At 48.2% G+C, this 27,931-nt stretch overlaps 1 protein-coding gene across 2 annotated transcripts; it reads left to right on the top strand.

Annotated features, from left to right (window-relative positions):
- The first annotated feature begins 38 nt into the window (after positions 1-38).
- Positions 39-26,832, top strand: EMC1 (ER membrane protein complex subunit 1). 2 transcript variants are annotated; one of them, XM_069479420.1, is made up of 24 exons: positions 39-133; positions 4,160-4,284; positions 4,928-4,993; positions 5,223-5,316; positions 6,170-6,298; positions 7,173-7,299; positions 7,870-8,019; positions 8,342-8,509; positions 9,026-9,097; positions 9,476-9,535; positions 10,175-10,297; positions 11,086-11,182; positions 11,513-11,635; positions 12,246-12,254; positions 13,241-13,440; positions 13,603-13,752; positions 14,821-14,982; positions 15,345-15,464; positions 18,007-18,144; positions 21,564-21,737; positions 22,291-22,501; positions 23,788-23,872; positions 24,956-25,085; positions 25,267-26,832. In XM_069479420.1, the coding sequence occupies exons 1-24, from the start codon at positions 39-41 to the stop codon at positions 25,444-25,446; spliced, it is 2,988 nt and encodes a 995-aa protein (XP_069335521.1). In that variant the 3' UTR covers positions 25,447-26,832. The 2 variants fall into 2 exon arrangements, with proteins under 2 accessions (XP_069335521.1, XP_069335520.1); XM_069479419.1 differs by lacking the exon at positions 12,246-12,254.
- The last annotated feature ends 1,099 nt before the right edge of the window (positions 26,833-27,931 follow it).

Raw genomic sequence — 27,931 nt, 5'->3', positions numbered from 1 at the left:
ATGCCGGGCCGGCGGCGTCTGGTGCCTGTGCTCTCATCATGGCGGCGGCGTTGGTTCCCAGTTTCTGGCTCTGGGCTGCGTTGCTTTTCCCTGCGTCCGCGGTCTATGAAGACCAAGTGGGCAAGTTTGATTGGTGAGTACGTGTGGGGCCTATTCGGGAAATATGTGGCTGTTTGCCCAGTACCTATCTCCTACCTGCTAAAGGGAGGAGGTTTACCGTGCAGCAGAACCGGCCACATAATTTGCGAGACCCAGTGCAAAATGCAAACGTGGGGCTGTCTGCTCAAAAATTAACAAGAGTTTTAAGACGTCGACAGCAGAGCTTTAAATCAAACGTTGGGGGTCATTCTAAGCCTATCCTTGTGTGACACTACAGGTTATACACCTGTGGAGCCAGCCCTGCCATCCAGGCATGCTTGGGGTTCAGGTCAGAGGTCACTGATTTCGAACTTCCCCGTCAGGTCCCATTTCTATGACTGTGAAGTTCCTGGTCTGTCGGGTGTCAGAGGTCGCCAGCCCTCAGTGAACTTTCATTCCTACTCGAATTGGTGTATTGTAGGCATGTAAACAAGGGCTTTCATTGTATAAGTCCTAAACTGAGTCCTTTCCCCACTCCCTTCAGCCTAGTCCAGCCCTAGACTCAGCAGGGTTGCCCCAAACTCTGATCAGCCAGGAGATGCTAATCATCCATTCATTCATTCACTCACCCTTCCTTAATGCCCTGAAGTCAGCTTGCTTTTGTTTGAACGTCCATTTTGCCATTTACAGGTTGTGTGATCTTGGGAAAGTGCCTTAACCACTCTGTGGCTTGGTTTCCTGGTCTTCAGAATGGGTTTTCTAACAGTTCATTATCTCCTACAGTAGTTGTGAGAATGAAATAACCCCATTGAATTACTTAGCGCAATGCCTGGCTCAGTAAGTGCAATCATTAAATGTTACCCGTTATTGCTATTTACACTTTGTCCTTCAGGGGCCAGCTCAGATATCTCCTCTGTGAAATATTTTCTGTCTTGGAAAAACTGATTCATATATGTGTTGAATGCCTGTTGTGCCAGACAGTGTGACAAATACAGCATGTCACATTTTTAATGATACGTACAAATGTTCACTATGTCATACGTGCATATTGCACATACACAGTAGGGGATATGTGTATCTAATTTAGCAGAATACTAGGTATATGCAACTTTCAAATTGACAAATACTTGAGATACAGTCATGTGTTGCTTGATGACGGGGATATGTTCTAAGAAATGCATTGTGTGAACATCATATTCTTACGCAAACCTAGGTGGCATAGCCTGCTACACACCTAGGCTATATGGTATAGCCTATTGCTCCATGTACAGCACATTACTTTAGCAGTTGTAACACAATGCTAAGTATTTGTATATCTAACCTATCTAAACATAGAAAAGGTACAGTAAAAATACTGTATAAAAGATAAGGTACACCTGTGTAGGTTCCTTACCAGGAATGGAGCTTGCAGGACTGGAAGTTGTTCTGGTGAATCAGTGAGTACTGAGTGAATGTGAAGGCCTACGACATCACTGGATGCTACTGTAGACTTTATAAACATTATACCTTTAGGCTACACTAAATTTATAAAAATATTTTTGTTCAATAACAAATTAACCTTAGCTTACTGTAACATTTTACTTTATAACTTTCTTAATTTTTTTAAAACTTTTTGACTCTTGATAACACTTAGCTTAAAACACAAGCACATTGTATAGCTATACAGAAATATTTTCTTTCTTTATAGACTTATTCTCTAAGCTCTTTTTCTACAGCATTTTAAAAAAATTTTTATTTTTTACTTTTTGTACTTTTTAGTTAAAAGCTAAGACACCAACACACACATTAGCCTATGCCCTCCCAGGGTCAGATCATCAATATCACTTTCTTTCACCTCCCATTGGAAAGTCTTCAGGGCCAATAACGTGCATGGAGCTCGTTATTGATAACAATGTCTTTTTCTGGAATACCTCCTGAAGGACCTGCCTGAGGCTGTTTTCCAGTTAACTTTTTTTTTCTGTAAGTAGAAAGAGTACTCTCTAAAATCCTGATTAAAAAATATAGTATAGTAAATGCATAAACCAGTAACAAGGTTGTTATTATCATTAACTAGTATGTTTTTATACAACTAGCAGTGCAATAGGTTTGTTTACACCAACATCACCACAAACACGTGAGTAATGCTTTGTGCTGTGACATTATGGGGCCACTTCACCAGACAATAGGAATTTTTCAGCTCCATTGTGATCTTATGGGCTCACCACTATAAATGCAGTCTGTCATTGAGTGAAACTTTGTTATGCACTGCATGACTGTGCACCAAAATGTTAAAGGTGTATCTATAGTTGTTATTAGTTTGCTTAGGCTGCTGTAGTGAAATACCACCGACTGGGGGGCTTAAACAACAAATGTATTTTCTCACAATTCCGGAGGCTAGAAGTCCAAGATACTGGCAGGTTTTATTTCTCCTGAGGCCTTTCTCCTTGGCTGCCTTCTTGCTGTATCCCCACATGGCCTTTTCTCTGTGCTTAAACATCCCTGGTGTCTCTTCTTTTTTTAAGGACACCAGTCCTATTGGATTAGGATCCTATACTTTTGACCTCATTAAACCTTAGTTACCTTTTTAAAGGTCCTATCCTCAAATACAGTAGCATTGGGGGGATTAGAGTTACAACATAAAGAATTTTGGGGGACAGAGTTCAATCCATAATGGTGGTATTTTAGGTATTTAACATTTTATTTTTATATGTTTATATTTTTTCATATATTCCATAATGAACAAGCAGGCATTTTTATAGTTCAGATAAAACACAACAATATCTTTTTTTTTTTTTTTTTTTGAGACAGAGTCTTGCTTTGTTGCCCGGGCTAGAGTGTGTGCTGTGTGTCAGCCTAGCTCACAGCAACCTCAACCTCCTGGGCTCAAGCGATCCTCCTGCCTCAGCCTCCCGAGTAGCTGGGACTACAGGCATGTGCCACCATGCCCGGCTAATTTTTTTTCTATATATATTTTAGTTGGCCAGATAATTTCTTACTATTTTTTAGTAGAGACGGGGGTCTCGCTCTTGCTCAGGCTGGTCTCAACTCCTGACCTCGAGCGATCCACCCGCCTCGGCCTCCCAGAGTGCTAGGATTACAGGCGTGAGCCACCGCGCCCGGCCCACAACAATATCTTAAAAGAGTATGGGATTTAGTCAGAAGGTCTTAGTTTGGGTTCTAGTTCTGATAGCAATTAGCTGAACCTGTCTGGACTTTGGTTTTCTCACCTGTAAAATGGGGCAATAATATTTGCTTTACTCACTTTGTAGAGTTGTTCAGTGGATACAGTGAGAAAAAAGTATGTGGAAATACAGGTAGAACTGACAAATGTCATATAAACCTGGCTCTCTACTATCAGCTTTTTTTTTTTTTAAACTAGACCAAACAATATCATGGTGAGAAATTCAGTGTAAATGTCATGGTCACGTGTATTTAACGTGCTGGAGATTGCAGTACTTAACAGCAGTGTGCAAGCAGACACATCCTCTGTACTCAGTAGTCTACTGTGTGAGGCTAACTGTATTCCCTTTATGCTTAGGTCATGGTGTTGAACGTGATGGGGTACGGCCCAAGGAAAATATGAGTGCAGATTCAGACGGATCCTGAATATGTGTGGGCTAGAAAGGCTGGAGAGAACAAGGGCCTGGTTGGGAGTTTGCATACTTTTTTTCTCCAGTGGTCAGTGAAAATGGAAGGGAAAGTTGGACTGTGTGCTTGTTTGTGTCTCTTCTTTAGTTTGTAGGCTGAGTACCTAGTCCCACTATCAGTGGACACAGAGAGGACCGTAATGTTTGTTCTTGTGGGGTTTAGACCAGGTACTCTTCTGAATGTTGGTCATCCTAAGGTAAATATGTGCTTCCATTTAGAAGGAAGACCGTTAGTATTTCTAATCTATTAGGAGGTAATTCTTGTCTCTTATTTCCTTTACTTCTAACTGTATTGCATGGAAATCTTGCTTTAATTCAGATCTCCTCGTTAAGAAGTATTTCCTGTATGTCCTAAGATGGGTGTGCTGGTGATAATCCTGTGTTTGTCTTTTTCCAGGGCATTTTGTGCAGTGACAATTTTGGCCCCTTATGTTCCCCTGCCCTCTTTTCCTCAGGAGACAGCAGTATGTTGGGAAGCTCAAGTTTGCCTCCTTGGAATTTTCCCCTGGATCCAAGAAATTGGTTGTGGCCACAGAGAAGAATGTGATTGCAGCATTAAATTCTCGCACTGGGGAGATCTGTGAGTGAGCTGTGTAGACCGGTAGGCTTGGGGGTGGGAAGGCTGACCGGAGCGAAGCCGAGGGGCCTGTGGCTTGCCAGGTCTGCCTGGCTGCTTTCCGAGTTAGAGGGAAAGATGCCTCTCTTTGTGGATTCTGATACTTTTTTTTCAGTCTTACCATCTTTGAATATTTAAGATATTCTTATAACTGGCCTTTGCAGTTATTCCCTCAGCCTGAGTCCTGAATGTCCTTAAATAAGATATTGCTGCAAAAAACATACTATTTTATTTTGCAGTCAAGGCTCAGATGGCCTTGCTTAATTACCTATACTGGCTGGATGTTTTTGGGCACTAAAATTGTGGAAATAGAATTTATAATCACTATTTTTCTTGTGAATAGGATGGATTTTGTTAATCTTGTCATTGTTCATTTATATGTTTATGGGATAGTAGCGGGGCCTGGATAGTAGTGGCTCCTCTCAACCCCTCCTCCCCTGATTACCCAGAAAGTAGGACTGGCTTGTTGCTAGTTGGCTGTACTCCTTCCCTCCCTTGAAATAAAATTGGACACCACTGTGCAAACGAAGAGCTCTTCAGTTATCTCTTAGTCTTCCTGGATGCCTCTCTTTGGTCCATAGTAACGTCTGACTTTCATGTCTCTCAGTGTGGCGCCATGTTGACAAGGGCACGGCAGAAGGGGCTGTGGACGCCATGCTGCTGCACGGACAGGGTAAGCATGTTCCTGCTGTGTCTCCATCATGACTCCCTATCCCATTCCTTGGTTCCTTCCCTTGTACAGGGTTTGGTAGGGAAAGGGGAAGGGGTCCTCCTGGCAGTGAAGCTACGTGTTTAACATTTATTTGCACCCATAAATCAGAGGTGAGGCCACTGCTCACAGACCCTAAGCAGTGACAGAGCAGGTTTGGGGAACGACTTCACCATGGTCTTGTCTTTCCCAGATGCAATCACTGTGTCTAATGGAGGCCGAATCATGCGTTCCTGGGAGACTAACATCGGGGGCCTGAACTGGGAGATAACCTTGGACAGTGGCAGGTAGGGGAAGAAACTGGATTTTATCTTGACTGAGTTAAAGGTTTTGCTGGAACACAGGTCTGCATAGAGAGCAACTCTGGGCCTTGTGGTTTTTTCCCAGGGACCACTGAAAAGCCAAAAGATATTGAATGTGAATATCAAATGCCCAGTTCTGGATGTGCTTGAGGTTACTGAACACGTGTTTACTTAGCCAACATTTATTGAGCACCTGTTAGATGCAGAGCGCTGTGCAAGGTGCAGTGGTTGTTTTTATACTTGAATGCTTTTCCTGATCTTAACATGGCTTGTGAGTTTAATTGTTCTAGATATAAGAACATGATATAAAACTTGCAGTATTTCAGTTTTATGTTTAGAGAAGAGCTTGAGCTACTATTACATCTCTGCTAAGGTTGTTTAAATGATAGGGTAATTTGCATTAGTTATACATCTTCTGATAGCAGTTCACTCAGTAAACACTAGGTGAGCCCCTAGGCGATGGCGATACTCATGAACGTGAGACCGTTTCTGTCATCAAGGAGTTCACCATCAGCGGGGGAGGCAGGGACATAGCCCACTAATGACAGCACTGTCTGTGTGGTAGAAGGTTGGTCCAGTTGCTGTGAAGTCCCAGCTGGGGGAGGGAACAACCTTTAGGAGATTTGAGGGGTTTCAGGGGCGCAGTGTGGCCGAGTGTTTGCAAGTACAGACTCTTAAGTCGGCCATTGAGAGGCAGAGCCAGGATTAGGATCTAGGTGTGTGTGACCCCAAAGCCTATTTCCTTATGCACCGAGCAACAGTGGTAGTGTTCTGGACCGTCTGCTCCAGCCCCAGCCTCTGCAGGTGTGGGCATCGCTCAGCCTGTGCCTGTGCTCAGTTTCCAGGCACTCGGGCTAGTCGGCCTGCAGGAGTCGGTGAGGTACGTCGCGGTCCTGAAGAAGACGACTCTTGCCCTTCATCACCTCTCCAGTGGGCACCTCAAGTGGGTGGAACATCTCCCAGAAAGGTAAGGCTGCCTCTCACAGCGACAGCTGCCTCGCGCTGCTCTCTGCTAGACCCTCGTTTTCCTTGAGGGCCCTGAAGGATTTGTTTTGACCCGAGCCTGCCTCGTGTTGGTATCGTGTGGGGTGTGTTACACTCGCTAGATCTAGGCCTGGACTCAAAGGCTGGGGCTACGTCTGCAGTTTCTCTGCAGTGAGGGGAAAACTCACTCTGGGGCACTGGAGCCAGCGAGTAAAGGAGCCACTCACTTTCTCATGGTCATGGGACTTTGCGCTTTTTGACTTCCAGTTCAAGTTAGACCGAGCCTTTTGTTTGTATTAAGAATTAGAACAACGTGGGAAGAGCCCGGGGTAGGGCGAAGTGAGGTTTGAGATGGTTTCCAGGGGTCCTGGTGGTGGAAATCATTGAAGCCCGGAAGGAGCAGGAGGCAGGTGCTAAGACCACCTATGGGCATTTTCAAAGTTTGGGGCAGGGCTCAAAAACCTCAGATTCCTGTGGGGCCAGGTGCAGGACATCCTAGAGCACTCTGGCTGCCGGGGACTGTCGGGGGCCGCAGTGTGCCTGGCCTGCCGCGAGGGGGCAGCCGTACCGCTGATCGGTGCCCTTCAGTCCTGTGGCTGGCCTGGTGTTGCCGCATCTTCTACCTTTAAGGAAAGCTAGAAATCTGATTTTTAAGTATAATCTCAGTTCTAAATATTGACAGCTAATGCAAATTTAAAATGAACAAACAGAATTGAAACTGTATGAGCCAAAGGAAACCTCTCTGGGATCGCGGGTTCCTGACATCTGGCTGAGGGGTGGCAGCCTGGTTTTGGAAGGCCCCGAGGATCCCTGTGCGAGGGCTACAGCTGTTGCTCTCTGCTTCTTCCCTCTCTTAGTGACAGCATCCACTACCAGATGGTGTATTCCTACGGCTCTGGGGTGGTGTGGGCCCTCGGAGTCGTTCCCTTCAGCCACGTGAACATCGTCAAGTTTAACGTGGAGGACGGAGAGATTGTCCAGCAGGTAAGGCAGGGCATCCAGCTTGAAGAACCGTGTGAATAGGGAGGGGAGTTGAGAGCTGCTTTGTACTGGGGACCAGGGAACCTGGCTGGGCAGATGCAAAAGCCATTTATGATCCCTGATTCTGATCACTTGCGAGCTGCCTTCTCATCAGACATTTATTTAAAGTATTTGTATATGATGCTCTTCTGGGCTGGCTAAGCTAAAAGTTACATCGATCTAGTCACTGCCTGTAAGTATCTTCTTAGATGATGCTATAAAATGATGATAGGAAACCACGTATGACAAATATAGTAGAGAAATGCTTATTTGAAGTGTTACGTATTTAGAATTATCTGGTATATTTTTCCAGTGACCAGAAAGGAAATCCTGATTTTTTTTCTCCAGGTCTGGGGGCCCTTGGGAGGCTGGGGGTGTGGGGTTTGGGGGACAGGAAGAACTCCTTTGGAACCAACTAGGAAGAACCTTCGAGCTTCGGATGCCCAGTGGGATTCTGGCAGTGATACTGCTGATGAGCTGAGCGGGAAATGTAAACTCCTTCATGAGCCTCCTGTTGCGATGACTCTCCCGTAGGTCAGGGTTTCGACTCCATGGCTGCAACATCTCACTGGAGCCTGTGGCGTGGTGGACGAGGCTGTCCTGGTGTGCCCTGACCCAAGCTCACGTTCCCTCCAGACTTTGGCCCTGGAGACGGAGTGGGAGTTGAGGCAGATCCCACTGCAGGTTAGAAGTTGCAGCTCCTTCCCCTGGGCCAAGGAATTATCTTCAAGGCTTAGAAGGGTCAACATGGTTCCCCTGGAAAGTGTTCCAGTGTCACTGCTTCCTTTCTGAGCCATGGCAGCCATGGGGTGAAGTTCAGTCCTCTAGCTGAACTGGTGTAAGGGGAAATGGCCCACTCTCCCCTTTGGGGTACTTGAACAGGAGCTTCTAGAGCCACCTGCCATGGCCTAGTTACTTCCCTGGCAAAGTGGGGCAGAGCATGCGAGCCTGGGGTGGGTCAGTGTCTTGTTGGCTTCTAGCTCTAACCCTCCTTCTTGCCTCCTAGTCTCTCGACTTAGAATTTGGAAGTGGATTCCAACCCCGGGTCCTCCCCACACAGCCCAACCCGGTGGATCCGTCTCGGGCCCAGTTCTTCTTGCAGTTGTCCCCAAACCACTACGCTCTGCTGCATTACCATCATGGGGCCCTGAGTTTGCTCAAAAACTTCCCGCAGGTAACTACAGGCAGCATGGTTTCCTAGGATTCTGGAGGATGTAGCCGTGACACGGATGCTGGAAGCCAGTGCCTTTGAATCTGGAGACATTTGCTCTTAAGCCCAGGATTGATGACACCTTCCCATCAGTGGTTTGAGAGGGGTAGCCTTATGGGAGAAATGGTACTTTTTCTCCTGAGCATTACAAAGGATCTTCAGAGTAAAACTAGTTGTCTTCCTTTGAGTCCACAGGAAAGTGGGGACATAAATTAGAGCATCTCTATAGATACTAAGAGCAGCATGGGATTTAGGATTGACCTGTGGCTGTGTGGGAGGTAGAGGAGAGTTCTGTTTTCAGCTGTCGCTGCATCTGGGGCCTCCCTCTGCTCTCAAATGCCCTGGCTGTTACGCTCCACAGTGGGGAGGGAAGCACTTGCAACTCCAAGGCCAAGGGGCCTTCCCGGAGAAGCAATGCTCTGCAAGGCTGCTGGCTAGTACAGGTCGCATTTGGGAGCTGACACTGTGCTTTTCCCCCAGACTGCCCTAGTGAGCTTTGCCACCACTGGAGAGAAGACGGTGGCTGCAGTCATGACCTGTCGGAACGAAGTGGTGAGTACTGAGAACGACAGCTAGCACTTGGGGTTTTCCTGTCTTGTCTGTGCCTGGAGCGCTGAGAATCCAAATTCTGGGCACATTCGCCTGGTCGGTTTGAACCCAGGGGACAGGAGGCTATTGAGAAATGAGATCTCACCTCGTCTACAGAGCTTTCTGCACATCCCGTTTCTCCCCAGGAATGAGACCCTAATATGACGGCCTCACTTGCACCTGGGACTGTTAAGGGTTGCGTAGGCTTTGTGGGCAGGGGTGAGAAGGGAGATTTGCCTTCTGCCAAGTGCTGAGAAGATGTACAAATAAAAGCTTCACTTTGATGATTGGGAAGTGACCCTTTGGCTGAAATTTCTCCTGTCCTTCTCTTTCCTGTGGCAGAAACCTAGCAATTCTGAAGATGGGTCACTGGGGAGCTTTTCGGAGAAGTCTAGTCCAAAGGTAGGGTGTGGCATTGGGCAGTGTGCTAGGCCTAGAGACACAGGCCACCCAGTAGAGTTGGGGGAACGGCTTCAGCTAGGAGCAGGTCTCAGACTTCCCAGCTTCCAGTGGGGTTTCCTAAGTACTGCAAATTAAGTGTTGTTTCTCTGGATCCCTTTTCTTTGGGAGATCAGAAGGTAGAATCCCTAGAATCTGTCCCTAAGTACTTCTTCCTCCAGGCCTCAGTTTCCCCATTTATTTGGGATCCTGGCCGGTAGAGTTGAGTGGTCATCTGTGCAGTTGCCCTGAAGCAGAAGTGTGAGACCCTGGCTAGAGGCACAGGCTCCTGCTGTGGCCTCCGTCTCCTAAGCTTTTTCCTACTCCCTGTCCCTGCTCACGGTCTCGCCTCTCCTGGGGAGTCTCTGTGACACTGTGCTGGCTTCCTTCCAAAACAGACACGGAAGTTGTAGTTGGATTTATTTACTCGGGCACCTTATTTCTGCCTTAGGATTGAGCTTTCTTTTCTCCTCTATTTTCCTTTGCAAATGTTTACCCTTTCGGGCTGGCTCCTTCTCTCGGGTATTTGCCCCCAATCCTTGGACTTCCTTTAGGGGACTTTGGGGGATGCCTGTAGTTGACCCGTACTGTCTGTGCCCCTAGGACTCGCTGGCTTGCTTCAATCAGACGTACACCATTAACCTCTACCTCGTGGAGACAGGTCGGCGGCTGCTGGACACCACGATTACGTTTAGCCTGGAGCAGAGCGGCACTCGGCCTGAGCGGGTGAGTCGCAGCCTTTGTCTTCAGACTCTGTCTTGTGGGCTTCCTGGCATGGGGCGTCATTTCCTCAGGGCCAGGTCATGGCCATGGATCCTGCATTAGGGCTCTCCAGAGCTGGGTTCTCGTTCTTACTGAGCCATGGACTTGTCATAAGTCACAGTAAAGGCAGGTAACATTTATGCCAAGTTGTCACATTGCGCCAGGCACTGTGCCAAGCTTTTTACTTATGCATTAATTGATTTAACCCCCTCAAGAGTCTTGTGAAGTGGTTATTACTACCCTTGTTTTACAAATGATACTGTGGTCTAGTAGGATTTATCACCCAGTCCAGAGTCCCAGAGCTAGTAAGAAGTGTTGCTGGGGTTCGGACTCAGGTCTGTTTAACTCCACAGCCTACACTGTTAATCGCTACCCAGTACCGCCTCTGTGCGTTTAGTTGTGTTCCTCAGCTTCTTGGCCTGCGGCTTCTTCATCTCCAACACGGAAAGTCTAATCCTGGCCTCCTGCTTGCTTTGTGGGATGGGATTAGAGCGTGGATAAATGACGCGGTACCTGTGAAGTACTCAGGTTCCTCCACAGAAAGGTCCGAGAGAGCCTAGCATCATTGTCGTGGTGGCTCCTAGGGATATGTATCATCTTAGTGCTGTCCAGGTAATAGCTGTATTGTTTAGACATTGAATAAGGCCATGACCTGGACCTCTGCCTGCTCCTAAAGCTTTGTGTCTTGGGATCTGGTGCTCTCAGCGGCATTTGGATTCTCACCTCAGTGGTCTTGACTGTTCGGCTTGTAGCTGTACATCCAGGTGTTCTTGAAAAAGGATGACTCAGTGGGCTACCGGGCCTTGGTGCAGACGGAGGATCATCTGCTACTTTTCCTGCAGCAGCTGGGTAGGTAGACCTCATTCAACCCATTTTATTCCCAAGCCTGTCTGTGAGCTCCGACCAGACAGATTCTGGGGGGCTGTGGACAGGCTGCTGGGAAAGGTTCAAGTGGAGTGTGCCCTGAGTGTTTTTTCAGAGCCATATGTCACCTGCTTTTGAATACTTCCTTAGCATTCTAGGGTGGGAGACAGAACTTTTCTCGTGTAACCTATTGATCCCAGCCCCTTGCTCTGCCGCTTCTGTTTTTGCACAAGAGCTGTGGTGATCCCTGAGTCACCTAGAGTCTCTTCAGAAGATCCGGGAGGCAGGCTTAGCTTTTGTGAATGGTCTCTGTAGCAGGGAAGGTGGTGCTGTGGAGCCGCGAGGAGTCCTTGGCGGAGGTGGTGTGCCTGGAGATGGTGGACCTCCCCCTGACCGGGGCGCAGGCTGAGCTGGAAGGAGAATTTGGCAAAAAGGCAGGTACGAACCTAAGAGGTGGGGACAGCAGAGTTGTTGGAGGGGCTGCTCTGGGAGTGGGTTTGTTGGATGGACCACAGGAGACTCTGAGTCATGGTGTCCCTGGCTTCCTGGGCTCAGCGGAGTGCCAGTGTATTCTGAACGAGCTCTGTGACCACGTGGTGTATATAGCCATGCTTTCTGTGAAAGAGGGAACTGTGAATCCCTCTAGGGAAAGGTCCTGAGAGAAAAACGTCTTACTGTAGTAACAGCTACTATTGTCTGAGTACTGAAAATCTGTCAGGCACCGTGCCAGGCACCAAACACTCATTGTCTCCTCAAAGCAACAGCCACGTCTGTCTAGAGAGACATGGCTGGGTTGATCTGGTTATCGTGGAAGTAAGCCAGTCCCCTCTGAAGCCAGCCACAGTCGCCTCCCCCAAAATGAACTTGATTTATTCTACTCTGATTCAGTCCTGCCCCCAGCTCTCTCCTGCCATGCATTCATCTAGCTCTCCAACAGATAGTTATTGGGGGCGTCTACTCTGGGCCAGGCACCCTACTAGGCATTGTGAATTTTCTTAAGCCGAGGATTAATTTGACTCTACTATTTATTTCTGCTGCCTGGATCCAGCGATTCAAGGTAAAACCTGCTTCTTGCTGCCTTGTTGCTCATTGCCTGCCCACATGGCTAGCTTTTGGTTAATTATTTGTTCTCCCTGACCTGCATCAATGAGGTACTTGCTGTGTGTGTGGACTGCCATGCTTGTGACTTGTCCTGTTTGCCTTTCACTTCTCTTCCTTGAGCTGAGGTTGGGGGTAAATAAGATAAGCAAAGGTGCTACTCCTTTTTAGGAGTACCAGGCACCATGCTAAATCCTGTATATGCATCCTGGGATGTAATCTTTGCAACAGTCTTATGGGTCACATGCCATTTTACAGATGAGGAACCAGAGGCAAAAGGTTAAGTACAGTTTCCAAGTCTGCATAGTAGTAAATAGTAGAACTGGGATTTTAATCCAGGCCTGACTCCAGAGACCTTGCTACGTTGCATCTCTCACCAAATCTGTGGCCTCCAATGGAGGAGATTTGAAGGATAGTGGCCTCATTGATGGACTCAGGGACAGAGTGAGTGCCAGCCCTAGGAACTGCTTATAAGTAGGTCTGTTGGGTGCAGGTTGAACGGTTGGCACAGTAGGAAATGGAAGTACCCATTCATGACACACATACACCCGCACCCCTGAACCTCCACACCTGCACCTCTTCTGGCTTTGTCGTGCCACCCAGAAGCTTTCTTCTGGCCATCCTGGATGTGGGGCTGTGGTGGAGACATTCACAGCATGGCTGCATCCTGCATGGCTGATCCCTGATTCTTAGCCTCCTATTCAACGATTCCAGGCAGGTGAGGTCATAAGGGCCAGGTAAGTAATTTTTGGAAGCTCCTGCATGGCCATACCTGAGTGTGAGACTGTGGGCCTCAGACACAGGACTGTCCCTTGGGCTTGTGGCCTGGAGTGTGGACTTTAACACTCCAGAGGAGAGGGAGAGATCCTTCATCAGGAAAAACGCACCCCTCCTTGTTGGCCCCCTGGTCTGACGCGGACTACGTTACCTTTTCCCTGACACCAGACGGCTTGCTGGGGATGTTCCTGAAACGCCTCTCGTCTCAGCTTATCCTGCTGCAGGCGTGGACTTCCCACCTCTGGAAAATGTTTTACGATGCTCGCAAGCCCCGAAGTCAGATTAAGAATGAGATCAACATCGACACCCTGGCCAGAGATGAGTTCAACCTCCAGAAGATGATGGTGATGGTAACAGCCTCAGGCAAGGTGAGCAGGGTTTATACCCCAGGTCCTGAAGCTTTTGAAGTTCAGGGAGTGGGAAACAAAGAGCCTTTGGTAGGGGGTAGCACTGGTTCTAATTTTCAAGGATAGAATCAGTTCTTTGGTTTCTCTTTCTAGTTGTGTGCCAAGTATTTGTTTATCTTGCAGCTTTTTGGCATTGAGAGCAGCTCTGGCACCATCCTGTGGAAACAGTATCTACCCAGTGTCAAGCCAGACTCCTCCTTCAAACTGATGGTGCAGAGAACTACTGCTCACTTCCCCCATCCCCCGCAGTGCACCCTCCTGGTGAAGGACAAGGTGAGGCCGCCCACCTCTGACTTGAGCCAGCATGTCTAGTTCTTGGTCAGGTTTGGAGCCAGAGACAGTTTGACTTTTTTCCTTGAGCTTTTTTGCTATTTTGCAACTGAAATTTCTCCTAGGCCCTTGGAATTCTATTAAAGAGGAATACTCAGGGGTTAGAACTCTTTCTTCCAGTTTCATGCCTGGGTGGAGGAACCGTCCGGCACGGATGAGGAATTGACTGCGAAGGGGGTGCGACTGCACCGCACACGTAGGAAGCCAGCTCGCTTCCTTTCCCAACACGGGCTGCTGTTGGTAGCTGAGTGGCTGTCTTCTGTGAGGAAGAGCAGGACGCTGCTGTTTGTGTCCCTGCCTCCCAGCATTAGACTGGGCTTTCGTGGATTCATTCCAGAGTTAGAAAGGGGCCGTGGGAGGCACTCTTCTGGAGTGGGCGCCCTGGGGTTGCTGCATTGGTATTTGACCTTTTTATTTGTTCTTCGGCCTGTCTAGTTCTTGGTCAGGTTTGGAGCCAGAGGCAGTTTGACTTTTTTCCTTTTGACATAAGGGGACCATTTGCCTACGGGTCCACTCACCTTTAGTCAAGAATTTACTGGCCGGGCGCGATGGCTCACGCCTGTAATCCTAGCACTCTGGGAGGCCGAGGCGGGTGGATCGCTCAAGGTCAAGAGTTCGAGACCAGCCTGAGCAAGAGCGAGACCCTGTCTCTACTAAAAATAGAAAGAAATTATCTGGCCAACTAAAATATATATAGGAAAAATTAGCCGGGCATGGTGGCGCATGCCTGTAGTCCCAGCTACTCGGGAGGCTGAGGCGGTGGGATCGCTTAAGCCCAGGAGTTTGAGGTTGCTGTGAGCTAGGCTGATGCCACGGCATTCACTCTAGCCCGGGCAACAAAGCGAGACTCTGTCTCAAAAAAAAAAAAAAAAAAAAAAAAAAGAATTTACTTTGCACACAGAGGGCAAAGACTAGGGAACCCCTCACGGTTGAAGGCCCAGCTCCTCGGATTAACCCTTCGGATTTGCATTCTTTTCGTGTGGCCGGAGCCTGACAGTCTGCCCATTTTAGGAGACGGGAATGAGTTCTCTGTATGTCTTCAATCCCATATTTGGCAAGCGGAGTCAGGTGGCTCCCCCAGTGCTGAAGCGCCCCATCTTGCAGTCCTTGCTTCTTCCAGTCATGGATCAAGACTACGCCAAGGTGTTGCTGTTGATAGACGATGAGTACAAGGTAGCGCTTCTGTGGAGGGCATGGAGGACAAACAAGTGGAGTCGGGAGGGGGCGGGGTGGTGACAGGCAGTCGGCAGGCCAGAGGTGGAGTGCGTCTGCAGCCAGCTCTAAGGCCGTCTCTAAGAGACGTTGCTGTTTCTGCACTTAGGAAAACTCAGGTTGGTTTTTGTTTTTCATTACTGTATAACATTAGTAAAAAAAAACCTCAGGTTCTTAACCGAGTTCACTAGACTCTAATTCTTTTTAGAGTTGTTTTATTTTTAAGACTCTCTTTGATAGGGAAAGAGTAATGAGTCCAGGGAAACGGGGCTTAGAGATTTCTAACCCTTTAACCCTTTCCTGGGCTGTCTGGGTCTTTTAAGGTCACAGCTTTCCCAGCCACTCGGAATGTCTTGCGACAGCTACATGAACTTGCCCCTTCCATCTTCTTCTATTTGGTGGATGCAGAGCAGGGACGACTGTGCGGATATCGGCTTCGAAAGGTAAGGAAGGGGCATCTTGACAGGACCCTTTGTAGAGGGGATGTGGGTGTTTCCTGGTCATTGGCTAAGAAGTGAACTGTGCTACTCATTCTGTTATAAACTTAGATTAGCATAATCCTGATGTCTGATTCGAAGTCAGTCATTTGTTCGTATTTATTGGGCAGCTGCTACATGGCAGGCATGGTTCCGGGTGCTGCAGATATATTGGTGCACAATAGGCCACGTCTCTGCCCTCATGGAACCTTCTCATTTCACTTTCCTTTTCTACGGCAGAGAAGGGACGTTTTTCTCCATTCTTGGGAGGGTGGGAGGTAGAACGGGGTTGAGTAATGAGTTGTACTTTTATACAAAGATGATGTTATTGACTGACTCTTGACGGAATGTTGCTTTGAATTTTATTTCTAGAAATGGGGTCAGTTTGCTCTGATCCTGACATCCTTTAGCCTAACTCTTGTAAACAGTGATAGATATTGGCTTTGAAGTCCAGCTCTGAAACTTACAAGGGGCTGGCCTTGGCCTTGTTAGCAGGACTATGTGGAGTGGAGATGTACTTTGTGGCGTGCACTCACCAGAGAGGCCTCCCATCCTGTTCCCTGAGGCCTTTTGAGAGACAGAGAGGTTAAGAAATGGGACCTGGCTGCCTGGGTTTGAAGCTGAGATTTATCACTTATTAACTTGTTGACCTTAGGCATATTACATCTCTAGCCTTCTGTTTTCTTTTCTGTAAAATAAGATCATGTTAATAATAGCATGTACCTCATAAGGTTGCTGTGAGGATTCAGTGAGTTACTACATGTAAATCACATAAAACAATGCCTGGCACATGGGCAGTGGCACCTAAGCTGGAGCTTTTGTTCTGAAAACGCAGTGCCCTTTCCAGGCATTTTTAACAGCTAACCTTTAGCATACACAGCACTGGCAAATAGTCTGCCCAGAAAACACATTCTTTACTCTGTGGGTGAAAAAAAATTGTTCTTCCAAGTTGATAAAAAGGGACCTTGAAAGAGATGGTTCTCTGTAGATAGAGGGGAGCGAGCTAGAGTGTAGGTGTCACGAATTGGTGGAGTCTGGGGGATGTCATCCAAGTGCACAGTGACCAAGGGAAGAAGACAAAGGAGGCAGAGCTTTCCGGGGGAAGTGAGTCAAGTGTGGGGCACAGACTTCGACCTCCAAGTGCGTTTATTGCCTTTGCCCTTGCTTGGTGACCTTCCCCTCTGGAGATGTTTCGGTGAATTCTCATGTTTTCAAAGAAGGCTGGGGCAATGAAGGCTTATTTGTTATTAATGAACATTTTATTATTTAAAAAAATTTTGCGTCATGAATATATTTTCATTGTAAGAGATTCCACTGATAAAGAGGTGTATAAGCAAAACGTGAACGGACCCTTGCAGCCCATTCCCAGCTGTCTTCCCCGGCGGGGAAGCCTATCAGCAGTTGGAAGCACCTTTTCCTCCTGTCCTTACCGTGTGTTTATGATACCGTAGTAGCAGCTGTATGGACACGTGTGTGTCTCATGCATTCTTTTTCTTATGTGGAACTGACCTACATTTGTTGTTATGAAATTCGCTTTTTTCACCTACTGGCTTTTCTACCTCATTATTTAGTCAACCTGTTTTTTATTACAGTAAATTATTGAGAAAAGTGCAAAATCATGAGGTTCTGGCTCATGGTAATCACGTCAGGAGGCAGGAAGCACCAGCTCCCCAGAAGGTCCTCATGCCCCTTCCCAGGGACCAGCCCCCCATGAAATTCACAATTCCTATATTACATAGCACCAGCTCTATGTAATTCTATAGGACAGACATACGATAATGTATTTAGCCATGAATGTGTATTTACTGGTTTCCTACGATCATAAAGAACCATACAGGAAACGTTTAGGGGTCCCTTCTAACTTAACAATTCAGTGCTGTTCCCAGTACACAGAGATCTTAGATTTTAGTAATAGTAAATTTTCTTGGATATTTCCTACCCAGGTAAACAATGGGATGCTACTCAGTATTCTTCTCCTTTCTTAGTGGTTTTAATATCTTTCTTAACCAAATCTAAAACTTCTTCATAAACTAGATCTTTTTTTTCTTTTTGGAGATAAGGTCTCACTCACTCTGTTGCCTGGGCTTGAGTGCAGTGGAGTCATCATAGCTCACTGAACCTTAAATTCCTGGGCTCAAGCGATCCTTCTGGCTCAGCCTCCCAAGTAACTGGGACTACAGGCATGTGCCACCATGCCTGGCTAATTTTTCTATGTTTTATAGAGACAGGGTCTTGCTATGTTGCTTAGGCTGGTCTCAAACTCCTGGCCTCAAACTCCTGGCCTCAAGTAGTCCTCCCATCTCAGCCTCCCAAACTGCTGGGATTACAGGCATGAGCCACTGCACCTGGCCCATAAACTACATCTTTACTGCCATTTTTCTAGGAGTTCTAATCTCTGTTTCTTCCAGCACAAAGGCCTCAAATAATGAACTGCAGGATGTGTCTAGCTCTAGCTGTTTCAGTTCTAAGTGTACCCTCCTGATTACAGGCTCTTTTGTCCCTGTTCTAGGATCTCACCACAGAGCTGAGTTGGGAGCTGACCATTCCTCCAGAAGTACAGCGGATCGTCAAGGTGAAGGGGAAACGCAGCAGCGAACACGTTCATTCCCAGGGCCGTGTGATGGGGGACCGCAGTGTGCTCTACAAGGTACAGCAAGCACTCTGGCATAAAGCAAGGGCTTTAGATCAGGCAAATAAGGGCCTGAAGTCTGACTCTAGGACTTGGTGGATATATGACGTTGGGCAAGTCATTTAATCCCTTTGAGCCTTAATTTATTGTCTGTGGAATGGGCATAATATTAATATACCCTCCTCCTAGGGTTGTTGTGATGATCACATGAGATACTCATGCTTAGTCCAGTGCCTGGCATATGGTAAGTACCTAAGAGATGTTAGCTCTTATTTTAAGTGGTAGTCCTGATTTAGCATTCTGAGGTTAAACCTCAGTTGAGCCATGAGAAACTCCATCTCTTCTAGTTAGTGGTAAAGGAAGGAGACAGAGGTGAGTAGCGAGCTGCAAAACTATCCTAGACGAGAATGTAACATAGTGTTAATGAACATTAATTACACCCTCTGGCACAGCAGAGACGGAGTTGGAGGAGGTGTAATAGAATAGAGTAGTGAGACCATGGAACTCAACAGTGGAGCTCCCTCACTAAGCACGAGGTAGCATAGCAGAGTGTAAGCCCCAAATTGGACTGTCAGTTTCAGACTTGGCCATGCACTAGCTGTTCATCTCCTAGGCTACCTAGACGTTGATTTTCACCAATATAATGGGGATAATAGTACTAACATCAGAGGATTGTTTTAAAGATCAATAATAACATGTAAAGTTATTAGAATAGTGCTTGCCATGTAGTTAGCATTATTATTAGTGCTATTGACTTGAATTCTTTCTTTCTTTCTATTTTTTTTTTTTTTTTTTTGAGACAGTGTCTCGCTTTGTGGCCCCAGGTAGAGAGTGCAGTGGCGTCATTTTAGCTCACAGCAACCTCAAACTCCTGGGTTCAACCGATCCTCCTGCTTTAGCCTCCCGAGTAGCTGGGACTATGGCACACGACACAAGGCCTGGCTAATTTTTCTATCTTTCATAGAGAAGGGATCTTACTCTTGCCCAGGCTGGTCTCGAACTCCTGAGCTCAAGCAATCCTCCTGCATCCGCCTCCCAGAGTGCTAGGATTACAGGCGTGAGCTACCGTGCCCAGCCAAGTTGAATTCTTAATGGATGAACACCTTCCATGTGGCAGCATTCAGTTTTAACTTGTTCAGAATGACCAGAATGGTACAAATTCTGCAGTACAACATAGAGTTCCCATAGCCCCCTTACCTAGTTTCCCCTACACGACCATGGTACATCTGTCTAAACTAAGAAACCAGCATTGGTACGTGACTGTTAACTAAACTCCAGATTTTATTTGGGTTTCAGCAGTTTTTTCACTGATGTCGTTTTTCTGTTCCAGGATCCCATGTTGGGTTCAGTCATCAGGTTTCCTTAGACTCCTCTGGTCTGCGACAGTTTTTCAGTCTTTCCGTGTTTTTCATAACCGTGATAGTTTTGAAGAGTATTAGGTGTTAGAATGTCTTTCAATTTTGGTTTGTCTGATGTTTTTCTCATGGTTAGACTGTGGTTATGGGTTTTTGGAAGGAATGCCACAGCGGTGAAGTAGCAAAACATTCTTTGAGTGCTAGCTGGATGCAGGCCCTCTTTAGACATAGAGATATGTCAGTTGACAAAATAGACAAAACCTCCTGTCCTCACGAAGCTTCACTGTAGTTCTAGGAGGGGCTAACAATCAAGAAACCAAATAAGTAAATTATATAGTATATTAGAAAGTGACCAGCTCTATAGAGAGAGATAAAGCCAAGAGGAGGGAAAGGAAGCACGGGACTGAGAAGGGGATACAATTTAAAATAGGCTGGCCGAGGAGGGTCTCCCTGAGAGTTTGGCAGTGAGTGAAGACTTGAGTGGGGAAGTGAGTCGTGTGGATATCTGGGGGAAGAGCCTTCCAGGCGGAAAAGCCAGAGCATGCCTGGTATGTTCGAGAAACAGCAAGGAGGACTGGGTGACTAGAAGCGGGTGAGTGAGGAGCGTTGGGGCTGCTGAGGTCAGAGGGCGATGGGGCCAGATCACAGGCCATCCTCCGGCTGTCATTTAGAACGAGGTGAGGAGCCACTGGAAAGTTTTGAGCAGAGCAGTGACATGAATGACTGAGATGCCACAGGCTCATTTGGCCCAGATCAGGCTGCAGAGGGGCAAGGAGGACAGCAGGAGACCACCTGGGCTGTGGTAATCCAGAGGCTGATGGCCGCTGAAACTGGGCTGGCAGCAGTGGAGGTGGGGAGGAGGGGTCAGATTCTGGATACTTGTGGAGGCAGAGCCAATAGGATATGTCGATGTGCGCGTGTGTGTGTGTGTGTGTGTGTGTGTGTGTTTTAGAAAGGAGTCGAGGGTGACTCAGAGGCTTTAGGTCTTGGACACTGAAGCACGGGGTTGCTGTTGACCGGGGAGGACTGAGGGAGGAGCAGGCTTTAGGCTAGAACAGTTCAGTTTGGGTCATGTTAAGTTTCAGATGGGACACTTAAGAAGAGATACTGAGATGGCAGTTTGTTGGTGAAGTCTGGAGTGCAGGGGAGAGCCTGGCTTGGATATATAAATGTGGGCATTGCCAGTACCCCTAAATAGTGTTAAAGCCATGAATTGGCTGAGATCACTGTAAGGGAGAGTATAGATAGAAATGGCCAAGGCTGGGCACAGTGGTGCCCCTGTATGCCCAGCTACTTGTGAGGTGGAAGGATCGCTTGAGCCCAGGAGGTCAAGTCCAACCTGGGCAATGTAGCGAGACCCCATCTCTAAAAATAAATAAATGAATAAATAAATAAATCTTAAAAATCAAAAAAAAAAAAATGCTGAAGGCCTGAGCACTGCGTAGTGTGTTTCATTGTGAAGAGACTCGGGAGATGTAGAACAACACCCAAGAGAGACTGAGAAGGAGCTGCCAGCAAGACAGAAGGAAAGCCAGGGAGTGGGTGTGCTAGGATCCAGATGAGAAGGTGTTTCAAGAAGGCAGCGATCACCTGTGTTATGTGGTACTAGTAGGCCAACTAAGATGAAGGCCAAGACTCAGCCACTGGATTTAGTGATGGGGAGGGTGCTGGTGACCTCGAGAAGAAAAGGTTTGGTGGAGAGAGAGGACATTGCTGGAGCAGTGTCCTGAGGTCAGTGAGTGGGCAGATGTGGGTTACCATTTGCTATCTGTGACTGGAGAAATTGCTCAGCTACTTTAGGACTTCCCTCATGTGCAAAATGTGGACAATACTAGCTACCTTGCGTGGTTGTTTAAGGGATTAAATGAAGTGCAAGGCACCTGGCATGGCACCTAGTACCCAGCAGACAGAAACAAGGGCGGTGATGAGAAACTCTAAATGGAAGCTCTTCTGACCAGAACCTTAGTTGCTCTGCCACGCTGGAGAGCCGCAGTGTGGCCTCATGGCACAGGGCTAGCAGTGGAGTGGAGCGCATGATGTGTCATCATGGTTCTGAGGGAGCTTTTCTCTCTCTGTCCCCAGAGCCTGAATCCCAACCTGCTGGCTGTAGTGACAGAGAGCACAGACGTACACCATGAGCGCACCTTTATTGGCATTTTCCTCATCGATGGTGTCACTGGGCGCATTATCCATTCCTCTGTGCAGAAGAAGGCCAAGGGCCCTGTCCACATCGTGCATTCAGAGAACTGGGTGGTGGTAAGTGGTCACTACCAGGGATACTGGGTAGCTCAGGAGGTCTTCCTACATCTTACATCCTTTCCAGAAATCCAGTTGCTGCTTTGTGTTTTCATGGGCTCCCAAGCCCCCTGGATGGCAGCAAAGTGCGCTGGTCAGGGGGCTAGGCTCAGGAATCAGAGGTTTGATCCTACCGCTTCCGTTTCTTGACCGTACAACCCTGAACTCGTTATGCACCCTCGCTGTGTTGTATCATTAGTGAAACAGGGATAGTAAGAGTCACCTTCAGTCTAGCTAAGAACAGTGCTTAGTACCCAGTAAGGACTCAGAGGTTAGCTATTATGATGATTATGTCTAAGAATCTTGAGAATTCCTTTGTCTTTTGGTGAACTTTGGATAACCTAGGTAAAACTACCTTGAAAGTTAGTAAACTTGGTAGCAAGGAAGAAAATTGGGGTGCTAGGGGTCCTTTTCCTTCCTGGATCTGCAGCTAACTGGAAAAGGGCCTTCCAGGGTAATTTCCCTTTCGATTGGAACCAGCAGCTAAGCCCCGAGCTGCCGCCTCTCTCTGCAGTACCAGTACTGGAATACGAAGGCTCGGCGCAACGAGTTTACTGCACTGGAGCTCTACGAGGGCACTGAGCAATACAACGCCACCGCCTTCAGCTCCCTGGACCGTCCCCAGCTGCCCCAGGTCCTCCAGCAGTCCTACATCTTCCCCTCCTCCATCAGTGCCATGGAAGCCACCATCACGGAGCGGGGCATCACCAGCCGACACCTGCTGAGTGAGTGCCAGGGGGTCTCTGGGGTGACTGGGTTCCCTTAGGCAGCCACACTGAAGGACAGAGCAGGGGACGCGTTGCTGGCAGAGCCCCATCTGACCCCCCATAAGGGAAGGGTGTGAGGAAGGCTGTATTTCAGTGGAAAAGTTCCTTAGTTCAGCTTTGCCACGTATAAACATGACCAGTTCTCTCTCAGTCTTCATTTCTGGTGAACCACTTCCTTTCTCTGATTGGCATTTGCACCTACCTCAGAAAGTCAGTTCCTAACAGCAGTCTTAACATAGGTGGACTGTGTTGACAGGCTGTAGAACCCGGCAGGGTTTAGGATCTTATCCTTGTGTAGCCCAAGTGCAGGACTTGGTGATTATTTAACAGGTTTTTGTGCCACTTGATGTTACCAAAACGTTCGGGACTCTCAGCTCTGACAGGCACTCGGCATTACTTTTTATTCTCGAATGTGAAGAAGACAGCCCTCTCGGCAGTCTGCCAGCTTCCGTCACCATTACTGAAACTGCTGCTCTAGTGGTCCTGGTCATCCAGCCCTCCCTGGCGCAGCACTGCAGTGGTACCCACGGCCTGTGCTTGCTCAGTGGGAAGGAGACTTCTTGGTCTGGGAGTTATTATTCCTTTTTTTGTTGTTGTTGTTGAGACAGAGTCTCACTCTGTTGCCCAGGCTAGAGTGCTGTGGTGTCAGCCTAGCTCACAGCAGCCTCAAACTCCTGGGCTCAAGCAATCCTCCTGCCTCAGCCTCCCGAGTAGCTGGGACTACAGGCATGTGCCACCATGCCCGGCTAATTTTTTCTATATATTTTTAGTTCAGATAATTTCTATTTTTTCGTAGAGATGGGTCTCACTCTTGCTCAGGCTGGACTCAAATTCCTGACCTCAAGAAATCCTCCCACCTCGGCCTCCCAGAGTGCTAGGATTACAGGCGTGAGCCACCGCGCCCGGCCTTGGGAGTTATTGTGGGGAAAGGAGAGAAGGATGAAGAGGTCCAAGTGGCCTTTCACACTCTTCTCTTTCATCAGTTCCCATATCTTGATTCTAGAACATTATTTTCTGATGTCTCAGGATGATGTGTGAAGAAAACAGTAGCTTCAAAAGTGGGAACCTCATTCAGACCAATATGTATTATTGGATTACTGTTTTTGGCTGTTTTTAAGGGAGCTTCATTGACCTATTTTTTTTTTGTTTTAACCTCTATTTTAAATTTCTGTGATAATGACATTTTTGTAACCAACCCTCATTGGGGACTGGATCTGTGTGAACATTTATTTCTTCCTGTGCAGTTGGGCTACCGTCCGGAGCAATTCTTTCCCTTCCCAAGGCCTTGTTAGATCCCCGCCGTCCCGAGATCCCAACAGAGCAAAGCAGGTGAGACCCTTGGGGACAGTGCCGACGGCTCTGGCCTTACGGTGCTTTACCGCATTGACTGAGTGTGGTCCTCAGTCTGCCACGTGCCTCTGTGCTGGGCTGGGAACAAGCCTGACAAAGAAGGCAGCCTGCGTGAGCCGAGCTTACGTTCTGGTGGGAGATGGACAATAAATAAGATAATGAGTAGAATATATACTCCGCTAGGTACTTGTAAGTGCTAATGAGAAAAAATAAAGACAGGGTGTGAAGGTCACAGGGGCACGTGCATGGGTGAAATTGGGACAAGGTGGCCTGGGAAAGCCCCCTGAAAAGGTGACTTTTGAGTGAAGGAGCTGGCCATGTGGCTGTCTGAGGAAGAACTTTCCAGGCAGAGGGAACAGGCAGCAAACATGCCCTGAAATCATGCCTGGTGAGTTTGGGGAGGGCAGGAAGCCCACGCTGATGGAGCAGTGAGTGGTGGGAGATGCTAGGAATGCGGTCGCGGGGCTAACGGGCTGGATCCCGTGGGCAAGCCAACAACCGGTTCACGGTTAGTATCAGTGTTTGTATTTGTAACCACCATCTCTGCGGAGTTCCTCACCTCCGTCCTGAATTCACCTCGGGTGTGAGGAACTGTCTTTGGTATGTGAAGAATGGAGAGGAGTGTGGTTTGGAGAGTTGCCTGAGAGAGAGGAGGTTCAAGCTGGGAAAAGACAGGAATGATAATCAAGTTTTAGAGGAGAAATGGGGACTGAGAGGTGCTCTGGAGTGAAGAGCAGGAATTGGCCGGGTGGTTCAGTGTGTTGGCTTTAAAATGGCCCTTACTTTCCTCCTCTGGTGTGAAGTGCCGGTCATCTGTAATTTCTTTTCAGATTTAGAACAAGGTGTAGGAATCAAGATCTCCGTCTTACTCTCCAGACAGCTAGCTTTCTTGCAGGCCTTCCTAACATTCTGCTGCTAAATTTTTAACTACCTCATGCAAACAGATCTCCAAGGAGATTGGAAGCTAGCTATGTAGCCTGGAAACCTCCCAGGACTCGGGAAGGGCAGCCAAGAGATCCCTTTACAGCAGGTTTCAGAGTGCCTGTCCCGGCTGTTTTGCAGAGAGGAGAACCTAATCCCGTATTCTCCAGATGTACAGATACACGCAGAGCGATTCATCAACTATAACCAGACAGTTTCTCGAATGCGAGGTATCTACACAGCTCCCTCAGGCCTGGAGTCCACTTGTCTGGTGAGTAGAGCTCACAGCCCAGTCTGTGCCACCTTCTCCACAGCCACCCTGTGTGACAGCTGCTTTTTGTTTCACCCGTGGGAAAACAGCTGAGGATTCCATTTCCTTTCTTACCTGAGTTTAAGGCTATGGTGGATGATTGGTTGCTTCTTCCATAATTCTTGTTCTGTCTGCCTTCCAGGTTGTGGCCTACGGTTTGGACATTTACCAGACTCGAGTCTATCCATCCAAACAGTTTGATGTCCTGAAGGATGACTATGACTACGTGTTAATCAGCAGTGTCCTCTTTGGCCTGGTTTTTGCCACCATGATCACTAAGAGACTGGCACAGGTGAAACTCCTGAATCGTGCCTGGCGGTAAAGACCACAGACTCTGCCGGAGAGTGGAGAGCCGAGGCGGAGTGTGGGTCGGATGAGAAGCTACAGCTGCACTTTGGCAGACCGGTGGAGTATGTGTGTCGAGCGCTCATCTCAGTTAAGAGATGTGGGGAAGAAGGTGGACCTTCCTGTAGAACTTTTGGGACACACGTGCTGCAGAATCCTACCGTGGACCGAGACATAACTCACTCTCAGCTCATGAGAATCTCAAAGCATCTTGATTGACTTTCCCCTGAAGTCCGGAGGCTGCTGGGCTATTTCGTTCCTTTGCCCATCCGTGAATGTTGTTTCTTAATAAGGCCTCCAGCAGGTTTTTCTCTTTTGTGAGGCCTGTTTCAGTTGGTTTTACTTTGCCTTCTGTGTTTATCTAGAAATCTTTCTGACTTTTTCCCTGTCTCTTGCTTCAAAGTCAGAAGGGAACTCTCCTTGCCAACTCCACCTTATAGGTGCGCCTGCTGATTTACATTAGGGAGAAGCAGGATCCGTCCTTAGCTGAGGTTTCTCTCCAAAGTAACTTAGGGTTGAGGAGCCTGTACATGGTGTCAAAACTAATTTTAACTAAACCTGTCAATGCTCTCATTTATTAGGTTGGGCCACCCAATCTTTGTTTCGATTTATCAAAACCCAAGTCCACAAGAGCATCTTGGTTTGTCGGTCATTGCTTATACTTTTCACCTGATATGTGTCAGAGCTGAGGCTTTCTAAAAACTACTGATTCTCTAAACCTTGAAGAGATTTCAAGGGAGGAGAGAAATCTCATTTCACCCACAGGCTGGTCTAGTCATAACCTAGTTAAAGAAAGATGTCCTTTTTTAAGAACCTCATTATTTATTTTTAGTTTTAGATATAAATGAACATGTGGGTTGTTATATTCTCTTCAAATGAGATTTTAATTTTATTGATCTAACCTTTGAAGCGTTAAAAAAGAGAAGAGAACAAGGGCAGGCAGGGATAGTAAGTGGGCGTGTGGGCTGCTGTCTCTCTCCTACCAGTTAAAGAAATCTTAAAAACTTTCTCTTGGTCATGGATTTGGGGGATGCTGGTGTTTTTCTTTACTGTGAAGCATGAAATGTACCGCGTAGACCATCTCTAGCCCTGTGGTGAGAGAGGTACAGCTGGAGTGTCTGGAATAAAGAAAATGATGAATGACACTGATTGAAGTCCTTTTTTGTGTCTTAGGAAGATCACTTTGAGGCTCCTTTCACATTAGAGGGAAAAAAAACAGTGCAGAAATGGAGTAAGTATATTTTAGTAGGGACATGTGCCAATTTAATCATATACAAGGATGTCACCCTCCCTGGAAACTACACCCCCCTCCCCATCGTCATGTGGGGACCCAGCCCAGAGGCTGGCTGCCCCCCAGGTGGATGGGGGGTGGGAACACCTGCATGGGATATGCACACCGTGGGTGTGACGGTGGGGTTCCCCCAGGCACCTGCCCTCTTCTGGGAGGGTCCCTGGACCCCCCTGCCCAGTCCATGGTCAGTCTGTCACCCTTGGCAGTTACTAGGGGCCAGAGGCCTCTCCTGGGGGGCTATGGCCCCCACCCGCAGGAAGCCACTCCTGTGGTGGGTGGGGCTGGAGCTGCCCAGTGCTAAGGCCCTGGGGGCTTTTGGGGGCACCTGTGACAGCATGAGCCCAGCGCCCAGCCCAGAAGGGCCCTCAGCCCCCACGAGGCTGCTGCTTCAGGGGCTCGTCCCAACAACCTGGGGTGACCTGAGGAGCTGGCCCAGCACAAGCTGATGCGGGCATGGGGCCAGCAGGGCCATCGCAGGTGGGTACAGATGCCCAGTTGTGGCAGTGATGACCAGTGGGGGCATGACCAGGGCCAAGGGTGGGGTGGATGGGCTGTAGTCAGGGAGAGCTTCCCGGACACGGTGTCCAAAGTACCCTGTGAAGGCTGTGCTGAGGAAGGGCCTTACTAAGCCCCAGGGGCACAGACACACAGGACAGCCTAAGATGTGGTCCTCCGGCTAGAACAACAAGAAACAAGGCTATGGGCACCTCCCTGGGATCAGGTGGGGCCGACATGGGGAGAAAGTGGGAGAGGCAGCGTGGGCCCCCTGGGCAGGGCCTGGGGGTTCTGGGTGCCCCTGGAGAAACACCTTCCCTTTGTCCTGGGCCAGGGCTGCCCTACAAGCCCAGGGCCACAGGGAAGCCACAGCCCTCAGTCCTGAGCTAGTGGGGCCCCCCAGCTTGGCTCAGCACTGGAAGGGCCCATTTTCCAGTCTGTCTCCCCCCGGGGCCCCGATGGCAGCACTGGGTCCCAGCTCACTCCATGCCACCTGGCCTGGGCCTCAGTGGCTGGGGGCCAGTCAGTGGGTGACAGGACAGAGCCCCTCCTGGGACGGCACTGACTGTCAGATGTTCTGGGGGCTGGACTTGCTTGGTGGTGGGGGGGGCACTGTCTGGCCACCTGTCCTGGCTGGACATCATGCTGTGGGGACACTGGAATGTGCTCCTGTCTC

Source organism: Eulemur rufifrons, chromosome 8, assembly GCF_041146395.1.
Source record: "Eulemur rufifrons isolate Redbay chromosome 8, OSU_ERuf_1, whole genome shotgun sequence".
Lineage (NCBI taxonomy): Eukaryota > Metazoa > Chordata > Mammalia > Primates > Lemuridae > Eulemur > Eulemur rufifrons.
This window is presented reverse-complemented; position numbering and strand designations above follow the sequence as displayed.

What these genes read in the sequence shown, in the direction of transcription:
- EMC1 (XM_069479420.1), top strand. Translation starts at nt 39, where the DNA reads ATGGCGGCGGCGTTGGTTCCCAGTTTCTGGCTCTGGGCTGCGTTGCTT. An exon ending in TGACCTGTCGGAACGAAGTG is followed by an intron (nt 9,098 to 9,475) that starts GTGAGTACTGAG and finishes TTCCTGTGGCAG; the next exon opens with AAACCTAGCAATTCTGAAGA. An exon ending in ATTCAGAGAACTGGGTGGTG is followed by an intron (nt 21,738 to 22,290) that starts GTAAGTGGTCAC and finishes CTCTCTCTGCAG; the next exon opens with TACCAGTACTGGAATACGAA.